This window comes from Synchiropus splendidus, chromosome 12 (assembly GCF_027744825.2).
Source record: "Synchiropus splendidus isolate RoL2022-P1 chromosome 12, RoL_Sspl_1.0, whole genome shotgun sequence".
NCBI classification, from domain to species: domain Eukaryota; kingdom Metazoa; phylum Chordata; class Actinopteri; order Syngnathiformes; family Callionymidae; genus Synchiropus; species Synchiropus splendidus.
The window spans coordinates 10,202,799-10,228,861 of record NC_071345.1 but is presented as its reverse complement, the minus strand read 5'-3'; the positions used below and the strand labels follow the sequence as shown (position 1 = coordinate 10,228,861).

At 41.9% G+C, this 26,063-nt stretch overlaps 1 protein-coding gene across 2 annotated transcripts in view; it reads left to right on the top strand.

Moving 5' to 3' along the window:
- The window catches only part of LOC128767901 (mannosyl-oligosaccharide 1,2-alpha-mannosidase IA), a 151,274-nt gene that overhangs the window by 91,366 nt on the left and 33,845 nt on the right, over window positions 1-26,063 (top strand). For both annotated transcript variants that reach the window (XM_053880263.1, XM_053880264.1), the window contains exons 3-4: window positions 6,221-6,336; window positions 17,616-17,696. In XM_053880263.1, coding sequence (XP_053736238.1) covers window positions 6,221-6,336; window positions 17,616-17,696 — 197 coding nt within the window. The remainder of the gene's footprint in view (window positions 1-6,220; window positions 6,337-17,615; window positions 17,697-26,063) is intronic.

Sequence of the window (26,063 nt, the reverse complement as noted above, 5' to 3'; positions counted from 1 at the left end):
TTCCTGTCTCCGCACTGGACCGTGGTAGAGTGTCACAGGGGAGGTGCTCGCTCTCCACACCTCCACTCCAGGGTTTGATGTCCTGTTGTGGGCTGGAGCTGGGACAGGGATGAGGCGAGTCTGGGACAGAGCGCTACTTGGTTTATGACTTTGTCCCAGCCAAACTGCACAGAAGCGCACATTCAGAGCTGGACACGCACCGGGCACCTCTTCACTTCTGGAGAGACGTCACTCACTCGGCAACCCCTCCCACATGCAGCGGCCACACACATAGAGGAACAGCGCACCTGCAGCAGACACTCTACATTCACTCCCACAAGAGACTATTTTAAGGCTTGGAACGCATTATTTCTTTTTCCATTCATTGTAATGAACCTTCTCGAACGGCCGTCTGGAACGGATTGTGGTCGAGAACCGAGGCACCACTGTATAGACTAATATATACAATGTTTTTTGTTGCACTATATTTATTTATTATTATTGGTTTTTCCATTTTGATATCTGTTTATTTATTTTTTAACAATTAACTACAGTATTTAATAATATTTACGTACACTATTCTCAACAATTCATTTCCCCACCGTCCACCATGATTTTCTCAACCTCATCCAATGCTGTTTTCTGTAACCATCTCAATCCCGTTGAGAGGTTTTCACTCGCCCCCTCTGCCTGAGGGTAAATACACCCCACAAATAATATTGGCTGTCAGAAAAAGTCAATCTCACCTGACTTGTCAAACATTCTCACCGCCTTTCTTCCTCCCAGTGTTCATCTGGCTAACCCTACTTGATCCCCTCTCCCTCTAAACTCACTTCCCTCTCCCCCACTGCTGATCCTCAGGCGTTCTCCATCACAAGTCCACTCAGCTACAGAGTCATCTCCTTAGTGCACTTTATCTGCAGAGCAACGCGTGTGTGCTGAATAGCAAACAGCCGGCGTTAGCATCGCACATAGACGCTGACTCTCTCTAACCCTATTCCTCCGGTGCCAGGTAGCATTAGCGCTAACAAGATGCTCATTGCGCCGCCGCTTGATAATTGGGTACCAGCAACGGCAGCGCGTCTATGATTTATTCTTCCGCATCACAAAGAATCAATGATAGCCTTGACTTTTGCACCATGGTTTTAATATTTTAGCTCCCTGTCTTTTTCTTATTCTGAGTGGTATACACAACAGGAAGTAAGCAACACCCGCTGGCCTGAATTATAAATGAATTATGGCCATAATTTATGCAGATGGTTGACTGTTGATAAGCTATCTATCTATCTATCTATATATATATATATATATATATATATATATATATATATATATATATATATATATATATATATATATATATATATATATATCCTTGACCACTATATATATATATATATATAGATAGATAGATAGATAGATAGATAGATAGATATGAGGGTGGGATTCTATTAAAAATATAGAATTTGTGATTCATTAATCTCTATTAATCACAGTTTAATGGTACAAGAATATTTGCCACAAGAAGTCACATTTTTCAATTTGAATGAATTTGGTATATTACTGAATTAAATGATGGACCCATACATCCATTTAAACAACAATTGTTTATTTTGCATCAGTTTTACAATCGCACAATAAATCACGATGGTGTCTATATTGAAGTTTTTATATCACCTTATTTCAACTAAAGCTCTTTTAATGTCTTGAAAATATTTGCATAAGAATTTCAATTTTATAAGAATGTCAAGTACTTAGTGGAGTAGTGGAAACCCTATATATATATATATATATATATATATATATATATATATATGCATTTTTTATTATTATGTTTTGTTTTTCTTTCAATAACAATAAAAAAGTAACATTTTGCTTTTGACAGTTTCATGCAGTTTTACTTAACATCTTTATCATTTAAATTTATATAATTTTAAAATAATTACTGTCTGACTGAATGTCATAGTACAAAGTGACTGATTTTCAATCACATGATTTTTTTTTAACAATTAAAACACATTGGGGGGAAAATTTGTATTTTCTAATACCTGAATTGTCTTGAACTTAACTATAAATACGTGTATTATTATATTTTGTCCGAGGCATCATTCCTCTTGATTTATCACGACGATATGACTCATTTTTATAATGCAGTTATGGAGTCATTGTGCCATGAAATATCATCTATTTGTTTTTCATTATTGCTAAAACAGTTTTACATGTTATATATACATATATCAATAGCCTCATCGGGTGCTAATTCAATCACGTGGTCAAGGATGTAAAGCAGAAACGTGTGCCATTAAAGTAATCATAAAAAAATGTCTGATGCGAAATCGATAAGACCGACTTATCAGGGGAGAGTGAGGGAGCGCGCCCCGGCCTCATATTCATCAATATACCATCCGAGGCATTTACTGCCAGCAGAGAAGAGAATCCCCGAGGTCCCCTTCCATTTGTCGTGAAGGGCTGCAGAAATAAATAAGGCCTTTGACCGTGGAAGCTAAAGGAGTATGCTTTGATGGATTGATCTGCTCCGTCCATCCCCGCTCTCAATCAATCATCTGAGCTTTGGTGCTGCTTTCAGTCAGATTTCTCTACACTCCGGTGCTTTGCCTGGAGCCCCAACTGCGCCGGGGCTTGGATAACCAGAGGGCATTGAATATCTGATTACACCCCCTCACTCACTCAGTTGTCACCTCTGCTGTTTGTCATTGGCTGGAGATAAGAACGCTCACTAAGCAAAGTCACATTAGAGAGTCAGATCCGGAGCTCTTTCTCGAGGAAGTCTAGCATGTGGTGCCATGACTCGACTCTCTGACAAGGATAACAACCCCGACAGACGGTCTACTGCAGTTACCAGGGCTACATATGTCTTGCTTAGGGCTCACACTGCCCTCTTGCTGACGTGAACTGTCGGCATGGAACAGTAAAGCAAAGAAAAGTGGAGCGTGAAACAACAGACTTCCTTTATTTCAATAGCAAATGTTTCTGTGGCTTAATACGCCCCATAATCTAGAAAATGGTGTCAGATTGATGGTCATGCGGCAGGCATCACTTGCTCCCGCCTGCCATCGATCCGTGTCAAGTTCCAATTGGTGTCCGAACTGACCTCACCAGCTGATCTATAAAGTTATGATAAGGTCACAAACACCCGCGCTGGTGAGAGTCACACTGTCGGTGTGAGCATGGAAACCCATCGTACCAATTTCAGAATAGGAAAGGTAACCATAATTGTTTTGTCTTTGTCTTTATTTTCCCCGATATTTCATTTTCATGTGTTTCACTTTGACCTCAATTCCAAAGAGCTAATTTTCCAGATTAATAAACCGTTATTCGTTTCTCCACACATAGTTTTATATGCAGTATGTATTTGCTTTTATTAAATGATTTTGCCACGGGATAGGTGGGAATAATAAATACAGATGATCATGTGGTACTCCCAAATAAAAGTATCTGGAAAGGTCCTTGGGGGCTTCTGGCAACATAGAAGAACTTGAATTGAATGTGAGTGGCATGAAGTCAAGTGCAAAGCCTGGCCTAGGGGCCTGTTGCGGCCTTAAGTATATTTCCTGTGGTCTGCAACCACTTGCAACTTCAGACTTGAATATGAAATGTACAGAATTTCTAGATTACAAAACCTTTTTGAATGTATATTAACTCCTGTGATACAACAAAAGTGTTAACGTTATATCCTGAGTACTTTTGCTGTGGCGGATCTTCCCCCCCAAAAAAATAAAAACATTAAATAAGAGATAGAAGGTCAACAAGGAAACATTTGACTTTTATTGAATTGGTGACAATAGTATTTTTTTGTCATGACAAGTAAAACTTTCTCCATTCAGCAGCGACTCGTCTCTTCATATGTCAGGACTTAATAACTTAATTTCCGTTTGCAACGGACCACAGTCATGTTATGGTTTCTTCCATTAAAAACGCTTGTTTTGAAGTTACCACTTGATTTTAATATGTTTGATCTTTAAAAAGAGATCAATTTTTCTGAAGGCTCTGACCTTCAGATATATATGTAAAGTAAGTGTTTTGTCTCAGACGGTCTTATTTTTTAGCCACCCCAGTCACACAAAAGCTTGTTGTTGCTTTCAAAACAGGAGCCGCAAGAGGTAACTAGAAGAAATGTGTAGCAACCTGCTCTGACAACTGCTCACTTTAGTTTTACCAGCTGACACTGAGGCTTTTTATTTAGCGCTGTTTTACATCAGTTCCTGATAAGAACCCTAAAACTTTGATGTGGCAGGTTGCTGGCTGGTTACGTCAGATCACTCCAGACATCGAGTGTAGTCTCAACCGTTCTTGGGGAAGGGAATATTTTCTTCTCTCCACCCCTGTAACAGATTTCCTAATTCGTCCTTTTCTTTCGCTGGGCATTGCCACAGTTTATCAACCGTCCATTAAAACCTCTGACACCACATAATTTCCAGCCTCAGCCTGAATAACAATGATCTTATTTTCAGCTCCCTCTTTCTTCCTGCGCTACATTTGCATAATATTTTGGTCAGAGCAGAGTAGGATGTGCAGTTTCTCTGAGGGCCACCAGAGTGGAATAAACACCCGACAGTCATTCTCATTTAGTCTTTGAAAAGAAATGAAGGCACCCAAATGAGATTCATAAAGACTGATGAACAGATTTTGCGCTTTGTGCAGCATCTGCTGCTGTTTGCAATAAACGATATATCACAGTGTTTCTCTGTATACTTCCATCTCAGCGACGTAATGAAGGTCGACGCTCCAAAGGCTCACAAATGATGTTATTCTCTTCATCTGAATCCTTGTTGGCTTCATACGGCGGGTGTAATGCTGCATTTTTCTTAAGTAACTAAATCATCTCACTGACATGGATGACACCATCTGGTCACCATCTTTTTTGCCGCGGGCTATGGTTACTGTGTCGCACTATACTTCTCTGCAGGAACTGATTTCATTTTAAATCTTGTAAGTCAGAAGAAATCATATTTCCAGACTTCGTAGGTATTCATTGTCAACACTAGAGGGCGCATAACTATCTTTACCTTTACATCGTCTTTGGAAACGTTACTGTGTCTTGTGTTTATTAATAAAGGCAGACTCTACTTTGGTCCTGTGTTGTTACAAACCTGGGGTCTGATTTTGATGCAATGTTTCCCAAATGTGCAAAAACAACCTAATGTCACTCTCAAGGCGTGGCATGTGATTGTGGACTTTTACGTCCAGTAGTTAGCGGACGCATACAAAAGCCTGCAAGCGACATGGTAACAAGTGTCGCCAGATGATCCCCAGCGATGCTTCTTCCGTGTCAAGACTTGGTTTAGCCAAGAGGTGTGTAATTCAATTTCCTAAAGGGCCACATCAGAAACTGTTACTGTTGTGAGGGGCCATCATCGACAGAAAGACAGCGATGACTCCAAAACATGACGGAAAACTATCCAAAATATAAACTTAAGTAACAAGGACAAAATGAACCTAAAAAGAGTGAATGTAAGTAAGGTTATTAAGAAGTGTAAATATGCCATGTAACCTTTTGAAATATGTCATTTTATATGCATTTAATTTGAACAGATGTCAACATAACTATGGACCAGACGTTTAAGATAAAAAGCTAATATTATTTCAAATCACTGGAAGTATTTCAAAATGTATCTTTTTAGTTGGTTAGTGAGTTTGTAACCATTCTTGCCTCTTCAGTCAAACAGAAGAGTGATTCTTTATGCGAAAATGAAAGTAGTTGATGCTTCGCTTCAGAGGAAAATACTGAAATTGTAAATGTCCTTTGTAAATAATGAAACTTTAATTTGTTGAATTGGTTTAATGTGCCGTTCGGACACTTTCTGTGTCTCTCACGCCCATAACTCTGCAGCAGTCTCATGAGACCTTGAATGACTACCATGCTAAACTGAGGCAAAAACACTTTCGCGTTTAGTTTTTAACATTTGTTTTGTGGATACCCAAGTGTGAGCACTTTCTTTTCTTGCTCTTCATAGTTCCCTGTTGGTGATGAAGTGATATTTACCCAGCGTTGCTATAAAAGGGAAAGAAACTTGAAGGGTTGTCAATAAAATCTCAATCAATAAAACTGATTTAGGTTTATAGAGCCCTGGTTTAAGAGGCTTCTGAAGGTATAAATGCAAAGTCTTGAGGTGAGAGTCAATTATAAATGAAGCAAAAAAAGAGAAAAATCATCATAAAAGTGTTTCATTTATCATACATTGTTGACCTGACATGATTTTTTTTCCTCTGTCTTTTGCAGGCGGTCTGCGTGGCGCGTCCATCGTCGACTCGCTAGATACTCTCTACATTATGGGATTAATGGAAGAATACAATGACGCCAAGGAGTGGGTGAAGAGCAACTTGGAATTAACTTCGGTAAGAACCCTTTCTAATCTGACAAGCGTCATGATTAATACTCTCACTGCTGCAACACAATGATGTTTTCAGCTACGGCTTTCCATGCTAAATTGAGTTCGAGTTTTCTTGCTGCTGCGAACATGTTCAGCGTGTAGCACCCGCTTTGTGTACGCAGACTTTGACACTTTTCCAGAGCACTTGACATTCCAAAGGGAATCAAAGGAGTTCCCGTGTCGCCCATTGGCCACGCTGTAACCGTCTAATGGGATTTTGTTCCCACAAATTTGTGCCAGCCAGAAAGTGTGATACATGGGGCGGAGAATATGGAGGACATTTAAACAGATGCCTGGTGTGTGAGACGGACGCAAAAACACATGTATGAGGACTTATTTATTATAAGTCCTCCTTATCTGTCTGTCTGTCTGTCTCTCATCTATCTATCTATCTATCTATCTATCTATCTATCTATCTGTCTGTCTGTCTGTCTGTAAAAAGTTGAACATTATTTCATCGACTGGTCTCCTTATCTGTCTGTCTGTCTGTCTGTCTGTCTGTCTATCTATCTATCTATCTATCTATCTATCTATCTATCTATCTATCTATCTATCTATCTATCTATCTATCTATCTATCTATCTATCTATCTATCTATCTATCTATCTATCTATCTGTCTCTCATCTATCTATCTATCTATCTATCTATCTGTCTGTCTCTCATCTATCTATCTATCTATCTATCTATCTGTCTGTCTCTCATCTATCTATCTATCTGTCTGTCTGTCTGTAAAAAGTTGAACATTATTTCATCGACTGGTCTCCTTATCTGTCTGTTTGTCTGTCCGTCTGTCTATCTATCTGTCTATCTATCGATCTATCTATCTATCTATCTATCTATCTATCTATCTGTCTGTCTCTCATCTATCTATCTATCTATCTATCTATCTATCTGTCTGTCTGTCTGTAAAAAGTTGAACATTATTTCATCGACTGGTCTCCTTATCTGTCTGTTTGTCTGTCCATCTGTCTATCTATCTGTCTATCTATCGATCTATCCATCCATCCATCCATCCTTTGTCGAGGCGTGGAAGAAGTTGAACATCATTTCGTCGACTGGTGACTGCAGTCGAGCAGTCAGATGCATGAAACTCCTTCTTTGTGACTGTAGATTATTCCCAGTTAAGCCTCTTGAGCCTAACTCGCACTGACAATAACTCAGATGCACCAAATCAAGCCTCTCTGGAGTCAAAGCACAACGCTTAAGTGACTGTATAATTAGCACGCTCAGGCCTGTAATTCCACATCTCGAAGGAAACTTAAGTGAGTGCTAATTCATCTGGGTGTCTTTTTGACTGAGAATGATGAAGCCGTGTCGCACGCTCCGGTGTTGATCGTGAGAGCAGATGTGTGCGAAGTCGCGTCATCTTTGTCCCTCTGGCGTCTGCTGAGGAGTTAGAAACAGGCATGCAAGACTTTCAAACAATTGCTGCTCATAAAGTGTGTCTCAACACTTTTTTATTGGACACAATATAAACGTGCCTGTGTTAACCTTGCATTCCTACTTTATTTAGGTAAGAGTTACACGACTATTTTCACCTTCTTCTGAAGGTTTCCACCAAAAGTCAAGACATTATAGTCTTCAGTGAGTACAGAAGGTTTACCACAAGACAAATACTTACATACCGCATTGGAGTTACTGACAGCTTTTTATTCATTGAACTGGATGCAAGATATTTATATTCCATACATGAGTCAATGAGTGTAACTAGCTCTTGTTGCGTTTGAGAAAACTCCAGTGAGGAGGTTTTTTGACTCAAAACGTGTGCTGTGAAGTGTGAAGGAAAGCACAGCTGGCGTTTGTCAGAATTGATGGAGCTGAATATTGAATCTCGAATCTGGAGCATCAGTCCAGCGTTGCATTGTCAAAAGCGGACGATGACCGACTGACTCACGTACTTCGGGAGAACTGATATTTTATGCTATCCTATGGTTGCTGTAGCCCTGCTTGTGAAAGATGAATACAGTACATGGTCTTTCACTGTGTTGTGGTGTTTCATTCCTTTTTAATGTTCTCTGTCTCTTCTCTTTTTTTTTGTGGAATAGGCTGAGGTAACTGTGATTTCAGTAAGTTTGTTCAACCTCGAAAGGATGCCATGTCTTTGGTCTGGAAAATATGTTTGTACGCTGATACTTGAAGAGTGTTGCATGAAAGACTGTTTATATGAGGCAAACGTGGAGTGTTGCAGCTGGCCAGGGTGCAGAGTGGGGTTTCTCTGCACCGTGTTGTTGTGTTGTGTTATTAGAGTGACTCTAATTGGAACTAGAAGGTTATCCTGGATGACTCGAGGTCACACTCGCTTCACCTGAATAGCAAAACCATGTCAGGCAAAATGTGTGCGTTTGATTTCATCTCTAGAGCATCGCTTTAGCATCACCCAGGCAGATCTGCTGGCAAACTCAAAATTAGCATGTGATACGTTATTGACTTGATAATGGTACTCATTACAAAGAGGCAGTGGCTGAAAAGTAGGTTGGAGTGGTGCAGGACATGTATGCCAGGTGTAAGACGGTGGTGAGGTGTGCTGCAGGCGTCACAGAGGAGTTCAAGGTGGAGGTGGGAGTGCACCAAGGCTCAGCTCTGAGCCCCCTTGCTCTTTGCGATGGTGATGGACAGGTTGACAGATGAGGTTAGACAAGAAGCCCCTTGGACAATGATGTTTGCAGATGACATTGTGTTCTGTGGTGAGAGCAGGGAGCGAGTGGAAGATAAGCTAGGAAGGTGTACAAAAGGCTGGTGAGGCCAGCAATGTTGTATGCTTTGGAAACAGTGGCACTGAGGAAAAGTCAGGAGGCAGAGCTGGAGGTAGCAGAGATGAAGATGCTGAGCTTCTCTCTGGGAGTCAGCAGGATGATGATAGGATCAGAGGGACAGCACATGTGGGTCAGGTGTTTAGGAGACGAAGTCAGAGAGGCTAGATTGAGATGGTTTGGACATGTACAGAGGAGAGGTAGCTAGTACATTGGTAGGAAGATGTTGAGGTTGGAACTGCCAGGCAGAAGGTGGAGAGGAAGGCCAAAGAGGAGATTGATGGAGGTGGTGAAGGAGGACATGAGGTTTGTAGGTTTGAGACAAGAGGAAGTAGAGGACAGGGTGAGATGGAGGTACATGATCTGCTGTGGCGACGCCTGAAGGGAGAAGCCGAAAGAGAAAGGAGAAGACTTATTGAGTCTTTTTTTTTAACAGATTTTTGTAACAATACGGTTTCTTTTTTCAATACTGTACCCTATGTGGAAGTTCTGAACCCAAACAGTCTCTCAGTCTTTTTAAAAAAAGTCTGAAAGTCACAGAAGAAAAACAATACACTGACAGTCTTCAAAACAATTTCAGAAATGAAGATCCAAAGCTAAGAAACAAAGGCTGGGCACAGGCTGGAGGTACACATATCAACAGAACGGAAACAGACAAAGGAGAGAGCTGGATGGGAAAACAAGTGCTATCAAAAGGAAATGCAAGCAGCGTCAGGAGAATCCAGAACAATAAGCTAAAACAATAGATGTGCACAAGCGAGTCAGGGTGAACGTAGCAGCGGGACCTGTCCACACAGTCCTCTAGTGAGGCATTGTGGAGTCGTGCCTGTCCAAAACTAGGCTAGGAGCAAGATGAAGCATGACAAAATAAAACAGCAGGAATCAGATCTATGGCAAGTATTTCCTAAAATAATGTGGGGGTGTTGAATATATGGCGTTGTGAATGGGGTAAATGAAGGTCCCTTATTGCCATCATTGGTGGCCTTGTGTCTAAAGGGCTTTCAGTTGTGTAGTAGCGAAGAACCAAAGTCAATATAGACGAGGTAAGGTAGTCGCCCTTGTTAAACGGAGGTTCATGAGTTGTGATCCTGACGTGGGCACCGATGATATTTAGTGACATTAGCTTATAATGAGGGACCTGCAGCTCACGCCGTTGTTTACCCCTGCGGAGCTGCTTTTTCATCCTTCATGACATGACGTCTTGACTAAACAAGACCCAAAGTGCCCTGCGGCCCAGAAGCGAACGGATAGGGAAGAGCCAGTGATGCCAGTGAGCTGAGGTCCAGCTGAGCTGACAGTGCCTCTCAGGATGAGCAGGTCAGAGAACATGGTGCGGGGGTGGCTCATGAAAGTGATCTCTCCCATCATGGATACATGTTCAGCATGTCCACCATCTCTTTACACCACTTTGTCACATTGATGGAGCAGGGTTCGATAAAGACAGGCTCACCCCCTCTCCCCCGCCGGGAACTACAGAAGCAGATTGTGCTTGCAAAGTCAACTGACAGAACGTGGTGCTCTTGTTTGTTCGGAGAATTTTCTGACTTACATTCATGCTGAAACCATCTTTGTGACTAATCAGTTGCTCAGCTCGGAGGCAGACGGCGGAGTGATTTTTCAGAGCCGTGTCCTGCTGTCAGGTGAGGCTGCCGATCCAGAACCGGCGAGGCGCTCAATCAGCCACTCGGGGTGGAGTCTTCTTATCTGCAATGGAAAAGACTTTTTGATTCCTTTGTACGTTTTCTGGTCACAAAAAGCGGAGCTAATCTCCACATTCTGGCTTGGGGATGTTTTGGGATTTGTAAGATATATGACTCAAAAGTACAAGCCTTCTGCGACTCACTTCATATCAGCACATCCTGTGACGGAGCCGCCTTGATATCTGTCTTCCGGCTTTCTGATTCAATTCTCTGCTCCTTGAAGTTTACCATTTGTGTCTCAACCACTTTCACAGCAGACCTACTCTTCCATCTGTTTGTCTGTCATATGACTTCAGATAGACACTGGCAGTACGGTCATGGTTTGGAAAGAAAATCTGACATGTCAAATGTGTTTCCGGGGAAAGTGACACACCAATGACTGTCTATTGTTGACAGTCTATATTCTGTAGATTTGCTTGTACACGGACGAGAACTGGCTTGAATATTAAGCCACACTCTAGACAAGTAAAAACAGAGAATTACTACTGCTGCCCCTGGCATCCTGGATTAAGGACAGGCTTAAAGTGGAAGTACAAATGGAGAACTCAATAACTATGCATAGAAACCAGAAACTCTGGAGGGAAAGTCAGGTGTTATTGTATTTATTTCACCGCAAAGAGCAGTGCATCTGTGGAAGTGGAAACCACAAATGATTTTGTTTGGCTTAATACTGTTGCTACATAGCATCTTACATCTTGTGGATTCTGGTTTTTTTTTCAGATAATCTATTACTGTGACTAGTCATTGAATCAAACTGAAATATTTGATGAAGTTATACTTCTACTGTTGTCTCAATACCTCCAAAGGTGGTATGATTTCATCTGCCGAAAGATTAAATAAAAAATGAAAGTTTGATAACTCAAATGCATCTCAATTTCATGACACCATTGTTATTGTTGTACTTTCTTCCACAGCATCTTTGGCAGAATAGGGCCCCAAAGATAGCAGGGTGAGATGGTGTAGACCATCAGGGACCATCAAGCCAAATGACAGAAGCACAGAAGAAAATTAATCTTAAATGAAACTTTTATTTTGTAACCTAAATATCATAAAAAAAGTTTATTTTTGCCATAGCATTATATGCAAAAAATATGTTTAAGATTTAGGACTTATATGCCCAATATAAAACCTAAATAATGGAAGACCTTTTTAAGTAGTGAATACCTGGTTGAAAGGCGTTCAAATATTTGAAAAGGCACTTGTTTAGACAGTATTTTCATCTCTAGTTTTATGTATTTATGTTGAGTTTTGAGAATACAAACTGTACTTTTACTTCTGCTCTCCTCTCCTCTCATGATGGCCGCATGAATACAGGCGCGAATTCCACCGCACTTTGCCCACCTCTGGTGTAGACTCATGGAGAGGAGAGGCTGGGGACGAGGATTGTCGGAAATGGAAGTACAAGGTGAAAGAAGAAGCGGAAGACAACCAGTGATGTTCATTGATGTGGTAAAGGAGGACATGCAGAGGAAGGCAGCGACCCAGGAGGGTGATCATGATAGGTAAAGGTGGAGGAGGCTGTGATGACCAAAAGTGGATGCAAAGTGAATCTCTTCGCTGAGCTGGAAGCCCCGCACACGTGCTGGAGCAAGCTAAACAACACTTGTGTTTACTGCTGGAACACTCAAGGGCCCTCGCTGCACTGAACAGCGGCTGGTGACAGTCCAACAGTGGTGTGTTTCTTGTGCGTCTCCCAGCACATTGATTCTTCCATAATCAGGCCTGACACATGAAAACACTGTCCAGAAAAAGAAATCCTTTCTGCTTCTTTAGCAAGAAATTGATCCATTACAGTCCGTCCCAGCCTGATGCAGTGGGTGGTACAGTCTATGATGTCTCAGACAACTTGATGGATTGGAGCGAGCGGAGATGCACTCCAGCAGCGCGACTTATAATGGTCCGGCGCAGAGCAGCGAAGTCTCCTGAGGTGACGGAGCTGTGCCTTTCAGAGAAGCTGGAGACCTCCACGTGCGGATCTGAGGTGTGGCTGTGTTGTAGCAGCACCTCAGCCAGCGCCGCTGCCTCGGTGAGCTGAAGTGAAGGATGTTGATGATGAATACTGTCTGGGTTGTGATTGTAGCTGTAATTCATCACGCTGCCAGCGCTTGATGAATTATTCACCAGCGTCCTTAAAGTTGATTTGTCTGGTATCGCATGCATCCATTTCATATCTGCTTGGGAGACGCCATTAATTACAGGATGATTAAACGATAAGCCTTATCAGAGGGATAAAAATGCAAATTACACCTGGAGAGAGCCAAAGCGTCCGCCCATGAGTCATCTAAACGCTTCCCCCTTTTGCGCCATTTAACCTGAAGTCTGTGCGGGAAATTCTGAAGCGCTGAGGTTGCGCTGCGATGTGGCGGCGTCATTTTGTTTGTCAGGTGACGGCAGGAGCGTTTTTTCTTTGTTTGTTTTGGGTCGTTCGAGTTGCTTCTGGTGATATTGGATCCTGGAAAATCATTTCTTCAGTTCACCCACTTCAGTCTAGATTGGCGAGTCATGTGGCATTTGGCTGAAGCGAGGACGCATACATCTGTAGAGGTGAGGATGTACTGGGTGTCACTTTCATTTTTGGGTGACAAAGCTCAGTCAGTGTAAGCGGATACATACAGATTCCTGTTTGGGGTGTCCCTCCTTGTTGGGCTGTTGAAGATCAGATCATTTTTCAACTGCTTCACGGAGCTTCAGAATCCGCTTTATTTTGCCAATGTCAGTGAGGATCCCACCAACTCAGAAAGTGCTTCGCTACATTGTGCAACAATAAAATAAAATAAAATAAAATAAAATAATAAATGCATCACATCCCAACTACCATCATTGAACGAAAAGTTGTGTTTGTGTTGTGTTTACTTGCCATTGAATGTAGTTGAAAACAAGGTTGAAAGACATCCAATTTGACCTTTTCATATCTCCCTTTGTTAATTGGTGACGTGCCACTAAATCACAGTGACTCGCGAGCAGTTTTGTTGGCCAAGGATTTCATCCTCTTTGGCTCATCAGAGCAACATTTCTTTCCCTGTCACATCAACTTAGTTTGAAATACGGGAGTCAGCGGATGCGTTCCGAAGCGCAGTCACATTGGAGGCTCTTTATGAAAAGGAAATCACTGCTGTAGCGTTGAAGCCGGTGAAGCTGCTGGTCAGTCGCGAACTTCCGTTGGTCGAAAGCGACACAACAACAATGCCATTTAGTCTCTGATCCAAAAAAAAGAATGCTCCAGCATGAAGTGACGTCCGAAGAGATGACAGGAGAGATGCTGAGCTCATGTTGTCGCATCAGCTGTTCTTATGATTCAGTGCAGTTTGGGATGTTAAGTGCTGACAGATCCAAGTGTCTCAGTTTGTGGACAAGTTCCCTGACTGTGTGCTGTTGAATATCCAGTTAATGAACCCCTGAGAGATCCTGAGTCAAATCCCACGCAGGCCTTGGACCGATGCACTAATCTTTTTCACGGAAGGTTTTCCACCTCCATCTGTTGGTTTGTTTTGGTTGTGATTGATTGCGCAACAATTAACTCAGACAGATGTCACACGAGAGGAATAAAACCCCTCAACATTGTGCAGCGCTTCCAGATGCTTCTAAAGCTATAGTTCACCTCATAAAGAAATGCTCTTTTTACATTGTTTTTAATGAAAAGAAGACCTTCATATTCATTATATTTGGTACAGTTGAATTTTGTTACAATAGTATTTCCATTCCGGCTTCTCTTCTAATATGAGGGGCAAAAAAAGTCAAGTGTGTACAGTATATTGATGATACTTTTATCATGTCTTTAATTTATGACAGGCTTTTTTTGTTTGTGCTTCTATATGTTTACCAGTATTGTACATCATTTATCATTCATGCATTATTTGCTTACACAAGACATACTTTTTCTCCTTTTCTGCGTGGTGAGATCACATTGAAACTTTCTAGAAAGAAAACAAGTAATAAACAGGTGATGATGATAGCATACGTTCACATTTGCACCGTTACTAATATATAATATATAACTTATTGAAGACACCTGATGGCTTGATTTTTCATATTACCTCTCAGATATATCCATGAAATCAAACATTTCTATAAGAACATCCATTCTTTTTATGTTAAAATATATGTAGTTTTATTTCCATAATTACACTAAGCATTTTACTATAGTTTTCCTTTCTCCTTCTTGTGGCCCTTTTGTACTGTTTTTAATCATTAAACCCTCCATTGTTCATTTTTGGAGAAGGTCAGATGGAACATGACTTATTTAAGGCCTCCTTCCTGTGTGTGCTGGGTCTGAGTGGCATGAAAAAGAACCAAGTCTCTTTAAGGAAAACCACAAGAGCTGTTGAAATGCTGTTCTGTTCTATGTGCTTTGCCCTCTAGAGGCATTGAACGTATTCATAGATCTGAAGTCACATTCAGGTAACTACTCGGTACTATTTTCTCAGGTCAAAAGGTTAGGGTCTCCTCAAGGGGTCAGATGTTGAGTCACATTTTTATCAGTATGACTTCACAATCCAACTTCAATGAGTGTACTGAGCGCCCCCCACTGGGACCCATTCTGAGAAGTGGCTGACGGACAAACAATAGCTTGCTGCTAACAAACTTCTTGTCCAATCTGAAAAGCCTATTGACGCTCAACTAGAAGACAGACAAAAGCACAATTTATCCCAATGGCAACTTACTATTTTTACAGCACATAAATCCATCCATTTGAAAATGGTGCTGAGATTATGCTTTCTGCATAATGGAGGTCATTTAGACGGGACTTGTCGCTCAAAAAAACATTTTTTTTTCTTCATCACCCTGATATGATTTCACGTTGTCACAATACAGTTTCATTGATAATAGAGCGCCAATAACTGGATATGAGTGCTTGCATTTCTAAAGGCCTAGCCAATAAATGCCAAAGAAAATCACGTTTCTTTCCGAGATATGTATTACAGGAACAGCATTAAGCATCTTCATTTCCATACCATTAATTATTGAGAACTTATGAATCTAATGAAACACAGCTGCATTGAAACCTGTGAAGGAAAATGACAGATTTAATGAAATCTGAATGATTTATGCTGCCATTTCTAATAAGACTCCTCGGATTTTCGATGAGGGAGTCGCCCCGGGCGTCATGAATGAAGCGCCAATTCCCCGTAAATTGAAATTTGTCATTACTTATGTGAAAAGAAAATGTCAGGCTTGCAGTGTAAATGCCAGCTTAATGTGTTTATCCAATTAGGAGGCTGGAAAGAAATGTCATGAGAAGTAGCTCGGCATCGAGACTGTTTGTGTTTTCTTCTTGGTTTCCTCCTCAGGTTCAGTCTATGTGCAGTTAACAAATGCCTTTTTAAATGCAGCCATTAACAGGGTTTCTGCTGGGTTTGACACAGTTTTTAATCTCCTCTCCTGGTGTGTTACTGATGATGTGATGAATAAATCAATTTATGCCAGCGTGAGTCGGGGTTTCATTTTTGTGTGTCTCCCAAAGCCCCGGGTTTTTGTTTAGTTTCTTTCTTTTCACTTGACTTAATGGAGATGCGAAGGCCACTGTGTTGTGAAATCCACCCAAGCTATTAGTCAAGTGTGTATTATGTCTCTGGCCTCGAGGGGGGTTTGCGACGGCATGTACGTCATAGGAGCTTTAAGAATCTTAATAATGTTTGATTTGCATTCAAGGTTTGTGGTGTGTTTGATTTAAGCGGCGTCAGCTCTTTTGGTTGTACCGTGCTGCGCCTCATACCTGTCTGAGACTATTACTGATGATGGATAGAGACTGTGTTTTAATCGCCCTCATTGTCGTACCATTATGGAGTTTCTCATTCCTGGTTTGGCGGTTGAGCTCAACGGAGCCTGTCCCTCTGATGCAGTGAGTTTTTTTTTTTTTTTAATGCCGTTCACATCATTACATGTCACTTCTGTTTAGCACAAGTAAGGGGGGAAAGGTAAACCAAGGTTAGACCACCCATCCAGTTGAATCTGCTGATACTAAGTCAAAAACTCGGCCGAGAGGAACAGATTTTCTCCACCTCAGAAACCTCCTCCAGGTCCCGGAGGACCTGTTGGACTCTGAGCCTTGATGTTCGAGAACTGCAGCCCGGTCACGGAGAGGTTTTCAGACATACTGCGTTTAAAAAAAAAAAAGGACTGGAGCAGAGTCATTTTGGTCAATTTGTTGGATAAAAACCAAAGCCTTTTAGCTCAGCTCTAATGAATGAAAGTGCTGCACAGATCTGTCAAATGTAACTGAGAATCATGGACCCAGAAAAGGCGATTCTCGCCCTGGTTCCACTCATGTTCCTGCTGCGAGAGCTTCTTCATCCGTGGAATGCAAAGATGGAGCCGCCAAACTGAAGCCCCTCCTCCTAGAAATGCTCAAGATTTTGAGCACCACCTGCCAATAAGGGCACTTTTTCCATTCCTTCTTCCAGTACTGCTTAAAAATATTAGCACAATGGTTAAACGTTATCAGCATTAAGGCATTTTTCTCTTACATTTGAAGAAAACAAGTGGAAACTCTTCATTCGTAGTTGTTCAGCAATACTTACAGGAATTGCTCTCGCATATATTTCCTTGGAGAAACAACACAGTTTGACTTACAAGGAAAAAATAAGAGTAAAAATGCGCTGGTTTGTATAAGTAGTATCTAAATGATGAAATAAACTTGAACTAGTGTGTTGTTTGGTTGTTGCTGAGGTTGATCGAAAGAAGCCACCGGAGATAATAGTTTCTCCAAAACACCACTGATTTGCTTCTGTATTGACTGGGATCACTTGCTGGATGTGACATTTAAAGACGTGATCTCTTTGTTTTGCCTCACCAGAACGGGGAAGCGTCGCTCTTCGAAGTGAACATCCGTTATGTCGGCGGGCTGCTGTCGGCGTACTACCTGACAGGAGAGGAGGTAAGATGAATAGGTTCCCCTCAAAACAACATGCAGTTTAAATGTCAAGTGTGGTTTGTCGCTCCGTGTGTGGACTGATCCTTAAACTGTAGGATCATGAGATACGTGTTAATTGGTGCCCCTGAATGGCCTATGTAGGTGTGAGTGAGTGCCGTGCAATGGCCTCACAGTCAGTCTGTGCCCTGTGTAGCTGGGATAGGTATCAACCCTCATGGGTATGAGCAGCAAGTATTTACCTCAAGTAAAACACCATGCTGGAATGCTCAATCCCAAATCGGTGTCTGCAAATTGCGTTGTTGAAACTCTATTTTTTGGTGTGTAAAAAGGACTGTGATCCCCGCTGAGAGCTGAAGTACAAAAGTGCCTAACACAAACGCTCAGTCTGCAGCATCCAATATCCAGTGAAGTTCAAAGAAAACCAGTGATTCCTTCTGAGCGCCATCCCGAGTCTCTCAGATAACACTTGCTGGAACACAGGTCCGAAAATAGCCCGCGACAGACGCCACATCCCTTACGCTCCAGTTCATTATCAATATGGTGTGAAGTCACTGGAGGTCAGTATGTCACTATAATGAGCATCTGCCTTCAGCAGCCTCCTGGTGAGAACACATAACACGCACTCGACTGCTACTATTTTGGACAGCGCAAGGGTGAGCGGGCTGGTGTCTGTGCAGAGGCAGAACTAATGGAGATGGGATCCAGTGGCAGAAACTCGCAGGTCTGGTTAATGGACATTGATTTCCAGGCTGGCCGAGTACAATGGAGGAGAGCATGAGAAATGACAACCGCTTTTTGATGAGTGCAATCGGAATACATGACTATTGTACCGTGGAGCCCATCATTTTTTTGGTTAATGCTATGTGGAGACTTTAATGTACTGAAGGGTGGTGAATAGGGCTGTACACTGAAGAGGTTTGTTCGGTGTGGAGTGCGCATTTCTTATCGTGCTGTCCAATAAATAATCCAACATATGAATGAGGTCAGATTTTTAAAATGGTGAGGACAGCTACACAATAAAAATCTTGTTTCATCCAATGTTTTTGATGAAGAAGGCTGTCCACTGATCTGAGACAGAGGCGTGGAAGGGTAGTTCTATAGGTGCCTGTCCTGGCAGCGTAGGCCCCACATTACATAAAACACGACTTAGGTAGGGATTAGTCCATGGGGTGGGTTAAGGTGAGGGAGTTCTTCATATGATCCCATGTTCCACTACACTCTATTTGTTGGTACCATAAATAAAGCACATGGCCACATCATGTGCGATATATACCAAGTGACAGCTGAGAACCGCCCCACCTTCCCCGTGTGTCGGGGAAATATGGTTGATGATCAGAAATGAAAGTTGCATTACTTGAATGGGCCCATTTGTTCTGGGAAAGGTGGGACCAGTGATCGAAAAGGTTAAGAACCCAAATAGTAGAGAACCAAAATGGTATATATATCCCAAAGATTCTGAAGTGCTTGTATGCTAGTCACAGGGTTAGCCAAAACACTCCAATGTGACAACAGCCAAAAGACCAAAATTTGGAATCGAGGGGGAGATTTTTTTTTGTGTGTACTTGAATGTCAAGTCTCTCACATGTGTAGATCTTCTAGTCAATGTACATATCAGCAATGGCGGTTTTCCTGTGCCACAGGCCCTGTTAATGTGGGAGATGCTTTCAGAGGCAGAGGAAGATGTGGCAGATATATTGAGAGGTCAGATGGTTTGGACAGGTGGAGAGACAAGACGGTGTTGGAGGATGGGAGTGGCAAGGGAGGATGATCAACTGAGGTTCAGATGGTGGGTCAAGGTGCTGCTGCACACAAAACTCCCCTGCTGTTCCAACTGTTGGAACTTTTTTTTTAATAAAGTTTCATCAGTTGTTGGGACAAGCAGTGCTACAGTCTAATCCCCTGTATTTGAAGAGGTAAACCTGAGACAGGCAGACATGGCAGCTCCAGCGACTGCGCCAAGACTTGAAAGCAATGGGGGAATTAAAAATTAAAAATGAGCCCTTGCATGCTTCCCAAAGATCAATAACGCCTCCGGCCTGTGAGTCACCCGCCGTTCTCGGCGTGTCCTAATTGTAAAGAATCCCAGTCTGCTCCTGTATTCGTCTGAAGACGAATCTCACTGTCTGACTTTCCTGATGTTTCATTGCTCTCCGCTCCGTTATTCATCACTCCAGTGCCTTCTTTGAAGGGTCCCTGAGAGGCAGATTTATAGCCCACTGGCTTTCGCCTTCCTTGATTCCTCCATTAGAGCATCTTCCTGGGAGTCGGCCGCAGCATCAGAATGACAAAGACGACAGATTAAACGTCCGTTGCTGCTGCGGCGGATTAAATCGGCCGTGATCCAGTGTGACAGACCATTATGGGAATGTATATCCAGTTTGACCACAGGACAGGGGGCAGCTGGTGCGCGTTGAAGTGATCGCCCCTGAGTGGCTGATGATTATGTCACTTTGCGGGATGCGCTGCGCGGGAGAGCCGCTTGAGGGGAGAAGCTCCATCATTAATAACAGCTCGCTCACTTTGGGACACGTTTGTCGGGATAAAGTTGTTTCTGCAGTTTAATTTGATTGTACGTTCCTTTTGGGACTTGCCTGCCTGTCATTCCAAACGGAGAGAACAGTCTGTCGAAGGATCGCCCGGAGTGACATGACGCGCTTCTCCCTCGCCGTCAGCTCGAGGAGCCACTCACTTGTTTACTGGAAGAGAAGCACTCTTGATGCTTAAGTGGTTCTTTAATTGATACAGTAAGGAAAGCAATGTCGTCGTCCGACAGTGAAATGCAGCTCGCACTGTGGCGTGCGCATTCCCTCTCCTGCTCTCTGTTTGTTGACGCGCCACAGTGGTGTCCTTTAGAAAGGACGTGCTCGTAAAAAGCCTGCTGTGATGATGGACAGTCTCCAGGTGTTATGCTGTGAAATTTTATGAGAGTGTATCTTGGCCTTGCCAAAAAGCAAGAACTATGACCGCCGGGCTAAACCTTGGCTGCAAATGATGTTTCTGAAAATTACCCCCGACAACCACATATCACAAATGGCCCAGTTCATTATCAGTGCGATGGGAAGTCAGCGGAGGTCAGCGTGTCGGCAAATTGAGCATCTGCCTTTTTTTTTAGCTGCCAGGAAAGCTAGCAATGCCAGAATTCTTTATGTTCAATAAGTGGGAATGTGGCGATTTTACGCACCTTTCTATAGTATCTGTTGGCTCCTTAAGGTTTGGGACGGATTCACACCTTTCATGCAACAACAAAAAAGTACATTTGCTGAGAAGTGCCAAGGGTTAACAAAATTTGTATTGTGTTTTATCAAGATGCTAAACTAACTCTGTGTAAAAACAAATTTATGAGCAGCACAGAATGTGATTTTTATGTTTTAGTATGACAAGAAATGTTTAATATGATGTCACAGCCCCATGAAAAAGTGATTTCTTTTTGCATTAAACCTGTTTTTGTGTGTGAAGCTGACTTCATCACCATGAACAACCACAGAAGAAACAACAAACAAATTGTAGTCCGCTCAGCTGAATATGAGCTAGACGCCACCTGGTGGGTGAGAGTTTACAGTCATGGCGACCGGGGTCCTTATCCTAAAGGAGAAACTTTTGATTCAAGTGAAAGTCTATTGAGTCACTGGGAAGGCTGATTTCCTTTCAACACTAAATTCCACCTGAGGATCATTAATATGTTCATCTTAGGAGTGAGAATTTGGTGGAAAGACACAGAGCTTCCAGCTCATGGGTTGTGTTCAGGATTCAACGATAATATAAAACAATGTGCATCCCATAGTAGTTCAATAAGGGGCATTCATTTGCATGTCAAATTTGACAGTTGCTACTTCAACCAATGGACGACATATACTATGTGTAGTTGGAGAAAGTCTGCAATGCTGATTTTCCAAAATGCTGAAAAGTCAATTTGAAGTAAATGCCAAGTGGAAAATTTAAAATGTTCATTTTCAAAGTTTAACAAGATAAAACAGAATCTTTTTCAAGCATTACAGTTGCTTTTATATTGTCAAAATATATGTGTATTACATGGGTTTGACAATAATTAACTTTACTTTTTTTTTATGAAATGAACACTTTACAAGAATTTTAAGGTTAATGCATCTATATTTCCTACCACATAAGCTTCAAAGCCACTTGCCCACACTTGGACGACATTTATGCTTCTCTTCTTACTCCCCCATTACTGTATTTATACATTTATATAATCTCAGTGCATCCGCACCAAAGCACTCTTTGTCACGCAGCGTCCTTCTCTTTGTCGTCCTCGCACGCGAGCGGAGGTGAGCCTCCACTGCATCACTGCGCGCTTGAAACTCCAACACACAGAATATAAAGCAGCCACAATGTGGAAAGAGAAGTGAATTTAATCAGCCTGGTGTGAAAATCGCCCGTTGGCACAGCCGGAGCAGCAGCCGGAAGAAGAGAGACGTGGTGCATATGCTCATCAGCACAAGACAAAAGGGAGAGAAGAGAAGTGTTTTGACATCTTCATCAGCACGTGTGAAGCGCACAAGAAGATTATGAGGAGATGAAGGGATTAGTAATGGATCTTGAGCTTCAATAAATAAAACCAGGAATATACATTCGACACCCTTGTGGCCGACACACCAACACGCAACGAATATTCAACTCCAAACAAGCTGTAGTGGAACCTGCGACCACTACACATTTTCTATCATAATTCTCTCCCCCCTTTGCTTCCTGAAATATTAAACTAAGAAGAAAAAAAAATCCCTCGAGCTCCAGGGACTGTGCACAGTTAACATGTCACTCCACTGTTTGATATCTGCCCAAAGGCGACCTGCTCTGTGTCTCTATGTTTTCCCTTGAAAGTTCGGTTTTATGAACTGGGTGGTCTGTTGGCAGGGTTTAATATTGCAGTAAAGCCTGTGCAGGCTGTTGCATGATTCACGTATCTGCAATGTCTGTCTATGTTCTTCTTTAGCATGTAAAATATTTAATGTGGGGCTGTTTATTGTCTCGTATGTCGCTGGCTAGGGTACATTTATGTCCCGCCTTTAACATCAACAGTTATTTGGCTGCCAGACTTGATCACAAAGTGTTTGCAAGTGTTCTGCCACTTTGCAGTATTTCTGATGTTGCAAGGCCATAAAAAGAGCTGGTCTTTTCCTACTACCTTATCATTTTTTTAAAAAGCTTTTAAACTAACACCATGAAAAGAGTGAGAGGCCAGCAAAGAAAGGAGGTGTAGTGTGGAGCGGAGCCAGAGAATCGGAGCAGACATGACAAAGGAAGACAACAAACACAGAGCGAAGTGGTAGTGACAAGCCAAAATTGAAGGGATGTCATATTTTCAGCTGATGGCTGGCACGGCTCAAATATGAAGTCAGAAACCAACTGAAGTAATGTTTGTATTTATGCTGTTTGGTTTGGCAATAAAATGGGTTTTGGTTTGGTTTTACTGTGGTGTTTGTCGTCAGACATGGTGTCAGTGTAACCTGCCTACCGGTTTATAAAGTAAAGGGTTGTAGCTTCATGGGAAATTATAGACAGTTCAATCAAAAGCAAGAATAAAAAAATAAATGATCACCACAATATCTGGACTATAAGCCGCTGCTTTTTTCTTAAAAATATTGAGCCTTGTCACATCAAACCAACGACAGACTTGCGCTGTTTTCGCCCGCATTTTAGCACTTTAATGTCAAAAAAAGTCCATGATTCTAGTTCAGAACATTGCTGAGTTTGCTTCATGAGTCAGTCTCATGCTGGACCCTGTTTTCAAAACTAGTTTCGAAGTGATCCTCATGCGCAGACAGCACCACTACACCCGCGGCCTATAGACCGATGTATGAACAAGATCTGGTTTCCCTCTTGAATTTTGTGCTTGCGGCTAATATTCCAGTGCACTCTTTAGTACAAGAATGACGGTCATTATTTGAACTTTTATTATAAATCTGAATGAATATTTCATGCCAATTCATTGAAATGAAGAAAACTTTCATTTGATTCTCAAGAACTTTTTAATGCACTCATCTTCGAAGTTCCAGCCCAGAATTCCCTGTTGTAAAGTTCACGACACTCTTCTGCACCTCTCGCTTTTTTTCTCCTTCTGACTCCAAATGTCTCCATTTTGGCTCATGAAAGTGAAAAATCTTCCCAGGAATCGGCCAAATGTCGCCCATATATTACCAGAATTGAAAGCTCTTGTCGTTTATTTCTCTTAATTAGCATACTTCGCTCTCGTTCCCGGCATCATTACCCTCACCTCATTAGATGCTTGGGGACACTTTGTTGTGGTGCCATGTGTTGCTGAGCACATTAACTGGGGAACTGAACTAAGACTAAACAATTTGACCTTCATACTGCTGCTTGTAACCATCGGGGGGAAACAAATAGAAGCCTATTGAGACGGATAATGTCATCAGTTTTTTCATAAAACTCAGTCGCTGCCTAAAGTTTGCCCTTTGGTAAAAGTATTTTTGTTATTGTTATCGATCGCTTCTTCCCCACACAGGGTTGTGGAAAGGATGATAACCTACACTAAATCCACATGGGGTGAGAAACGCCGCAGAGAAGTATTATTATCAAGCCTTTAAATCATATTTTGCATTAAAGTCACTATGCTCCAGACCTCAATAACCTTCTTATTCAGACCACGACAACCAGAAAGGCTTTTTTTTTTCTGCATCCCACTCTATAATTTTATCTGATATTATGCCATCTACCATGCTGTGACCATGAATCTGCAAAAGGGTTTGTGCTGTCGGGGAAATAAATGCACAGCAGGTATTTCTTTCCTTGGTCTTTTGATGGCGCAGCATCCTGCCATGTACGATGGAATTAATGCGAACCTCGCGAGTGCTGATAGTCATCGGCGTGCGCAGATCTGGTTTCGCTCGTCCTTAAGGCGGAGATTTACTCACTGCGAGTGATTATCTTTTTCTATACGACCTCCTCCTCACCCCCTCGTCTCGCACAAAAGAACGGGGTGGGAGATATATGATGAGACTTTCCAGAGCAAGTCAGTGCGCGGATGCTGTCTCATGAGATCTATGCTGAGTGAATGGGAGGTGTATTGGAAGAAACTTTTTGCTGAAAAAGTGCTTTCTGAACAGACTTTAAAAGTGTTTCGTCCAACCACCTCTATTGTATTCTTACACGATGAATTTTCAGGGTGTAAGACAGTGGTTCTTAACCTGGGTTCGATCGAACTCTAGGGGTTCGGTGAGACGGTCTCAGGGGTTCGGTGGAGCCTCCACCCCTCAGTCTAGTCTGCAGTTAGTGGGCACAGTCATTGAAAGCGTCCTGCTCTGAGATTTCCTACCGGTCCGCTGCGTTGGTTTTGTTATTTGAACAAGGTGATATTAATGCATTTCATTTCGTGCACCAGTAAAAAAAAATCATATTTTATTTTTTACTAAAGAAGGGTGAATGAGCATATGAAACTGGTGGGGTTCGGTGCCTCCAACAATGTTTAAGAACCACTGGTGTAAGAAAATACTGAAATGATCAAATATTGTATCAAATGTCTTTCCTGAAATATCGCATCTTAAGTCACCTATATTGAGATTGAATACATGGATACTTGTGACTTGTTTTGTTGATTAAGGGAGCAGTTCACTCCACTTTTTATAATTTGACAAGTTTAAGTGGAGTGAGTTGATAGCATTAAACTTATTTTATTTTCATGCTCACAATATTGTACCGCATTATCTGATTTTCCCCCTTAAAATGATGGTCATTGTTAACAAATGCTACTGTATATCACTGGACTTACAGCATTGCAATATATTGCATCATCACTCCTGTGTCGGGATACGTATCGTATCGCAATATTCCCGGCGTGAAAACGTTTAGAGCCCTTGGCAAAGAGTGTTTTAAACGGAGACTGGGGAGGCGTTATTGTAGTTTTGCTTTTATAATTTTATTGGCTGGATTTTACAATGTTCTTATGATGTGTTTATGGTTGAAATTTTTCTGCCAATGTGGGGTCATCAACGGGGCCATTCCGGGGGCGTATGCCCTCAATTTTATAGTGCACGCGAGGGCCCCAGACGGTACATTTGGGATGTTTCCTACTGCCTTTGACCTGCGCCTGTGTTTGAAAGGTGCTACATATATATCATATTAAGTTCCATTTAAGCACAGTTCTTTTGGTAAACAAATACATGCTTAATTCAGTGATTCAAATCTGCCTTGTACCTTTTTTTGCCAAGCAAGTGCACTGCACCCTCGAGGTTTAGGATTCCTTCAAATCCAGTCCTGAAGTTGTCAAGTGAGTTCCTCTGCCAGCAAGAAAACCTCTCTTCGGCATACTTCCGACCTTATTGTGTCCCCATTTTCGCTCATTACGTCTGCTCAGTTTACATCTGTAAAGCCCTTCCATTAGCGATTTTTTTTCTTTTT